This window comes from Tympanuchus pallidicinctus, unplaced genomic scaffold (assembly GCF_026119805.1).
Source record: "Tympanuchus pallidicinctus isolate F22 unplaced genomic scaffold, pur_lepc_1.0 scaffold3, whole genome shotgun sequence".
NCBI lineage: Eukaryota > Metazoa > Chordata > Aves > Galliformes > Phasianidae > Tympanuchus > Tympanuchus pallidicinctus.
Window position 1 is genome coordinate 17,068,190 of NW_026294747.1, and position 7,058 is coordinate 17,075,247.

Sequence of the window (7,058 nt, forward strand, 5' to 3'; positions counted from 1 at the left end):
AGTGAAAATAAATGATTCAGAATTTTGCTAAAATATTACAGAGTCGGACCCAGTGGTTACTTTAAAGTTGAGACAGTTCTGCACAGTGGTGCACTGGGGACAGAAAATGGCCAAACTTCAGTATTCAGAACAATAGGGAGAACTGAAAATCTGAGTACAACCTGGCCTCAAAATGCAATGCTCTCACTCAGATATAGCACTGATAATCGATGAAGATATTTTTAGTTACTTCAGCACTGAATATCCTATCCACTGGAAAAATTTCAGCCTACCTTTTTGTTGGCATAGTTTACATCATCTTGATTCTTCAGAAAAGTTGTGTTCCCTCTCACCTTCTTTCCATTATGTTAATCTCTAATATCCTAAATAAATATAAGTCCACTTTTGTCACCTTCATCTGGCAAGAGATGAAAAGAACAGTTGAATGACAAGCTGAAAACATGTTTCTAATGTAGCACAATAGCAGCTGTGCAGGGCTTACAGCCACACATCCATGGGCTCTCCTCTTTTCTCCCCATTATTCAGAGTGGAAATCCCTTAGCTTTGCCAACAGGTGTCTGTTCTTTTAAGGCCAAACCATCTGGTAGGTATCTGGGACGCTGCCTTAGTTTGTCTTTACCATTTCTCACCTTTTCCTTTGGAAATAATTTCTCTATTTTTCTCTTTTCTCCCCTGTAGTCTCTCTTCATCATTATCCAGTGTTATTTTCCTTCTTTGACCTATGCACTGTCCCTTTTTATCACAGAACAAGTAAAACATTTTGTACTGTGTTTGTTCCACGTGACTTGTGCCAGTGAAAATGTTTTGCAACAATGATAAATAAGAACAGCGAGAGTTATGAAGATGTCCATTCACTTGGCTGTCCTGCACTTTGTGTATGACGTTTTTACAAAACCTTTTAAAATAACCAAACAATGTGGAACTTTTGTGACCATAAAAATAAAACTGGCTTAGTCTGCTTATCCTTTTACCCCAGTGGAGCTAAAGAATATGTAAAATTAATGGGCTTTCACAGTGCAGTGAGAGTTTAGAGTCAACTCACTGTAAGTTGTTTGCAGAACAGAAAAGGAAATCGTGTAAATAAATCAGTTGGACCTCATGAAATGCATAGGGGTCAAGTTGTCATAGGGGGGCACAAGGAAACAGCAGTGTGTTTTGCTTTGCCCTGACACGGGGATGCAGCAGCTCCATGGTCTGGGGAATTCAGATTGTTACCACATACAAATCTTAGTCAACGTGGAACTGCTCTATATTATGCCCTGCAACTCGAAGGTGTCAGCAATAAATACTACCTTGTTACAGCAGTTAATATTCTATTTAGGGGCCTGTACGCTGCAGTCTCCACCTTGTTTCTGCAGCAACCCCTATATGACAGCCCCTTATTTGTATAAGCTGTGTGAGCAAGACATAGTTGAGTGTGTTGTTAACTTGAAACAGTGCCTGAATATTGCGCTCATTCTTTACTCTTATGGCTTAGGCATTTGTGATCTCATTCACATCCGACTTCATTCCACGCCTCGTGTACCTGTATATGTACAGTGAGAATGGCACCATGCATGGCTTCGTGAACCATACACTATCCTCTTTTAATGTCAGCGATTTTCAAGCAGGAACAGCTCCAAACGACCCCATGGAACTTGGCTACGAGGTTCAGATATGCAGGTATTCTCTTGAGTAACAACTAATTTTAAGTGCTTTACCAGCTAAGAACATGACAAACTCTAATATTCCTGGGGTTGACTTTGGTCCCTTGTATTGTCAACACCTTTTGAGGACCTTGGTAGTCTTTTATATTGAATCAAGCCATTACCTTGTCTTACCTTTAGCCATTACCAAGTCTTGCCTTACAGATTAACCACAAGACCTGAATAAGAAGTACTGTATATTTTGGGAAACAGAGAGTAGCATTAGCAAATTTGTCTCTACAAAGATTTTTATTACAATGTATTTTCAAGAAAGGAGATAAATAGTGATAAACAGCATAATGATACTTTAAGGGAATAAAATGATGTCAATCATGGTATTATATCACAGCCTTCTAATTGGATGACTGTGACTTCACAGTGTACTTCTCCAATTTCTGTAGCAATTGCTGATGACAGTAATAGCAGCCTGATCTGCACTGGAATTTAAGACCCACTCAAATTGTGATTATGCAGGAAATATCCATGCCTGTAACAATTTCTACATATTATTTTCATTGCTAAAGGCAAATTATTGTTTGCATATTTCAGCTTATCAAGCAGTTTGGCTCTGAAATGCTGAAATGCATACTTTGCCTACGCTTCCTTAGATATGCATCGTCTTCAAAACAAATGTTTTCAACCTTATAAACCAGGGACGAAAGCCAAATGGAAGCACTTGGAACAGCAAAACTGAAAGACTAAATAGTAGGGATAAATGGTGGCAATGAGGAAGACAAACTATGGGAGGGAAGAAAAAAGAAAGAAAAATGATTCTAGTGTAGATACACTGAAAAATTACACTGACCAGGAAAAAAAAACAAAATATTTATAGTTTTATTTTTTTTAATCTTCAATTTATTCTTTATATATTGACATAGCAGGTTAACTTGCACTGAATGCTAAATCGAATGCTGAATGAATGCTAAACAGAAAATTCACCCTGAGATGAAAGAGAGAACCAACCAAAATTACATATATATCAGCTTAGCTTATTTTTGATTTCTCACAATTTCCTCCTGGTGATCTTTGTATAGAGGATAAATTAGGCAGGCAAACACGTTTTTAGTACAGAACTTACAGAAGTGTTAGGGTGTATTAGTGTCACAGTCCAATGTAAAAATGGCAGTTTTCTACTTTCTAATCCCACCCTCTTTCTTCCATTTCTCCCACATTCCAGGGATTTTTAAATCACTTGAAAACAGGGGTTCCTAATTCTTCCTAAATATTAACAGGATGCCATATTTTAAATTAAATGTATTTTTCTTGGTCCAGTTCCTAAGAGGTTATTATTGATTAGCTCACAGATTTCTTTTTGAAGCTATAGCTAAGGGAAAATTTTCATGTTCTCTCTATATTTTGGCAGTGATCTTTTGCCAATCATGAACCAGTAGAATGCCACGTAGCACAGCACACATTATGGACTTGAGATCAGTACTGGCTGAAAAATAAGTCTTATTTCAAGCAACGGCAACAACAAAGAAACCAGACTGAGCTGTGTTGTTTGCTGTCTTTATGCAGAGTTTATTTTATCTGTAATTAGAGTTTATATTATTTATAATCAGGGGGTATTAAGATTGAAGGCTTTTAATCTTGAATAAAACTTAAAGGCTGTGGGAGGTTCAGTTGTGTCTTGTTTGTGAGAGGTTAATACAAAGCCACGTTGTAAAAGTGAACATTCTTTTAGACTATTTGACCTACTGTTCAGCCATTCAGTGTTAACTCCTTGTTGTGCTACAACGTCTGAATGACATCACTGATTTACTGAGTCTTGGTTTTTTGCAGGTACAAAGATTATCGAGAGCCGCCCTGGTCTGAGAATAAGTATGACATTTCAAAGGATTTCTGGGCTGTCCTAGCAGCAAGACTAGCATTTGTGATAGTTTTCCAGGTATGTTATGACTGCAGGCACTTCTACTATGAGAAGGAAAAAGAGATGTCATATTTCTTTAGCTAAATAAGCAAGCCACCTTCAGAAATAGTTATTAGGCCAAAGAAAGTATCTTCTTTCACAGCTGTTTCTTGCAAAATCAAAGGAATTTGCCCATTCTTGTTCACCTATCTGCCTCCCATACAGTCCCAGATGTCCCCCAGCAGAGGGTTACTTCATTCTCAGTGATTCTCTTAATTGGTTTGATGCAGAAACAACTTAATGACCTTAGTGAATGGGAGAGCACAAGACTGGTGCCAATTACATCCTTCCAGTAGGACGTTTACAGTGAACATAAATTTCCTCCAAAATAATTTCTAGACCAAGCCAAGAAATGAAATTTCCAAGATTTCCCAGTTGTATTTTATTTCATGTCTGAACAGCATGGCAAAATCTGGTAATTTTTCATTGAATTACATCGTTCAGTCACAACAATCAAGCTGGTTATTGTGATACAAGTGTTTTAATCCTACCTTACCTAATCTTGTTTCAATTATTATTTTTTGGGGGGGGAAACATTTGAGAAGGGTTTCCCTTTCATGGAATCAAGATTTTAAATCAGAAATGTTGAAATGTTTCATGATTTTTTTTAATTTTTTTTTTTTTTTTTGCCAACTTTCATTGTTTTTACTTTCTCCTTATTTACTTCTGCCTTGCTGATGTAAAATTCCATCAGGTCCAGTATTTCCTTTTCATTTCCAAATGGCTCTAACAATATTTGTAGATAAATCATAAAGATCTGCACCTGGTATTTTTCACTATTTCTAGTATGAACAGGAAATTGAGGTAAATTTGGCTCGGCATCGCATTTATAGCATGCAGTTGAGCCCAATTCAAATATTGTCTTTTCTTTGTTCTTCCTTCTCAGCTACAGTGAAATGACCCCTTCCCCTACAGTCATCCTTTCATTTGCCCAGGCTGACATTTTCTCACAATTTCATTTTCAGAATTTGGTCATGTTTATGAGTGACTTTGTTGACTGGATTATCCCAGACATTCCCAAGGACATTAGTCAGCAGATTCATAAAGAGAAGGTTCTCATGGTGGAGGTCTTTATGAGAGAAGAGCAAGGGAAGCTGCAAATGGAAACCTGGAAAGACAAGGACAAGAAAAAAGGTGAAAACTGTAACAATCACAGCCCCAGACTCTCCCTGAGCCACAGTGGGAGCTTGTCCTCCTGTCACTCGTATCCTGTTGACGTATAGAAGAGGATGGAGTTGATTGTGTCGGGGCATTCCACTGGTACATAAGCCATCACATAAAGGGCAGGACTTGAATAATGGACAACCTGCTGCATGTTGAAGGATGTGCTGCCATTTCGCTCCCATCTTTGTGAGAAATGCTCTTCTTGCAAATATGGAGGACCATATTCTATTTCTGATAATGTGTTTTGTTTTTTTCTTTTGCACAAGCAGTAATGCAGGGAATTTTTATATTTCATCATTAGATAACACTATTTACATTGGTGTGCATTAATAAAGATGTACTTAGTATGTCTTGATATTCTCTGAGAATTTGACCTTAGGCTAATAACTAAATCATTGAAGCTAAATTTTAAAAAATGATAATACTACTAATTTAAAATACTTTTGGAGCCCCAGGCTTGTAGCTCTATCAGGAAACTTTAAAAAGCATATGCAAAATCAGCATTAGAGTGTGCCTCCTTTTAGCAGGAGAGGAACCATGTAAAGTTTACCAGATTTACTTGCTGTCAAAGTTAAGGTTTAGCTCTGCTGGCAGACATCTGTGTTTGAACCTGCAGGTCTGAAACAAAGCTCCCATTGAGTTTTAGGTTCAAATACATGCCTAGGGCACATGTGGTTGTCTGCTGCATGCCTGAGACTTCCACTGGGCATTGTTCTGTTCACAAGCATCAGGAAAATGGATCTGAAAAAGACCTCCTTACCAGTGCATATCTGATGTGGTGGAAGCTACCTCGGTGCCCCAGGCTGCATCACCTGTGTTGGAGTGGTCCCCAGAGGCTCCTCACCCATAGCAAGGCAGCAGCAGCAGCACAATTTTGGAGATCTTCCCAGCAGGTCGATTACTATGGAGCATTTTGGTAAATGCCCTGAATTAATGAGCACATGTAGAGCTACAATGAGTCAACTGCCCTGCCTGATATGCAGCCACCATTCTTGCTGAGGGGAGTCCCTTTTTCCCTTTCTTTTAGCACATCCCCTTCTTAGTCAGGTTTTTCTCTGTAGCCCTCTGTCCTCTGCAGGAGAAGGGAGCCGGTTGCCCTTGCAGACTTTGTACTGCTGAATGGCATTTCCTGGAGGCTATGCTGGAAGAGTAAATCCAAAACATGTACGCTCAATGTCTTCAAGGGAAGTTTAGCCTGCACTGGGGCTGCAGGACCAGACCTACAGTTAGTTACATAACTTCTCTTTTGTCTTAAAATACCCTATCTTTTATACATGGAGCTTCCTTGAATAGAAGTCTAAAATCCTTCCTTATGAAGCCTATCTAAATCTCATCGGTTCGACTCTTTTTAAGCATAGTACATTCTAGTTTTGCTTTGTCAAATGATGAACTGCACTTCCAAATAATATTGGTGCAATTAACCTCATTTCTTTTATCGCTTTGTCTTGTCCATGGCGCTTGCATTATGAATATAAAACTGAAGAATAAAATAAAAAGTAAAGATTTCTTTAAAGTCTAACTACTGTATGGTTTGTTACAAAACCAAATGTCAAGACTGTTTTCAGTAGTTGTTTCTTTATTCTTTTCTTCGTTCTTTGCCAAACTAATTTAAAGATTAATGCCAGAACTAAAAAAGAAAAAAAAAGAAAAAAGAAAAAAAAAAAAAGAAAAAAAAGCCATATCTAGCTTTTGATATATTTATTTGTTTTAAAGTATGTGATAAACTTGATATTTTTCTGTAGTCTGTCCGAAAAAGGCACCAGAAAAGATATTATGTGGAAGAAAGAAAATGGTATTAACCAAATATTCTTGAAGCTTATTTAAAATATTGATCCAACCAAAGATTTTTATTAATAAAGGGCTTATATTTTGTTAACTCTTGTTTCTGTTGTATTTTGACTTGCAGGAATGTCACTATTTTTTAAATTTGTAATTTATGATAGCTTAATCCAATAGGGCCAAATCCTGCCTGATTTATTCACACTATAAGCATTAAGCCTGGCAGTAAGTATTTACAAGGTCAGGCCCATGGACTGCAATAAGTGCAAATAAATTAAGCAGAATTTTGTCTGTGAATCCTATACAAGTGTGCTTTCTCTCATTCCGTGGTAGCCCGAAAGATCTTGAAGAAAGCTAAATCTGAACTACCTATTCTGAAGAGACATTTAATGGAACTTCCTCTAAGGGAATTTCATCTGTAAATACTGATCTGACAGTTCCCAGCTTAATACTGACATTCCTGTAAATGGTAGAACTATATCCTGAACACATACTTATCAAAAATTTGCATTATTTGCTGA

At 37.4% G+C, this 7,058-nt stretch overlaps 1 protein-coding gene across 5 annotated transcripts in view; it reads left to right on the forward strand.

Annotated features, from left to right (window-relative positions):
• The window catches only part of ANO1 (anoctamin 1), a 72,353-nt gene extending 66,076 nt beyond the window's left edge, over window positions 1–6,277 (forward strand). For all 5 annotated transcript variants that reach the window (XM_052695222.1, XM_052695220.1, XM_052695221.1 and 2 more), the window contains 3 exons: window positions 1,478–1,662; window positions 3,468–3,573; window positions 4,560–6,277. In XM_052695222.1, the coding sequence (XP_052551182.1) occupies window positions 1,478–1,662; window positions 3,468–3,573; window positions 4,560–4,817 (549 nt within the window). In that variant the 3' untranslated portion in view covers window positions 4,818–6,277. The remainder of the gene's footprint in view (window positions 1–1,477; window positions 1,663–3,467; window positions 3,574–4,559) is intronic.
• The last annotated feature ends 781 nt before the right edge of the window (window positions 6,278–7,058 follow it).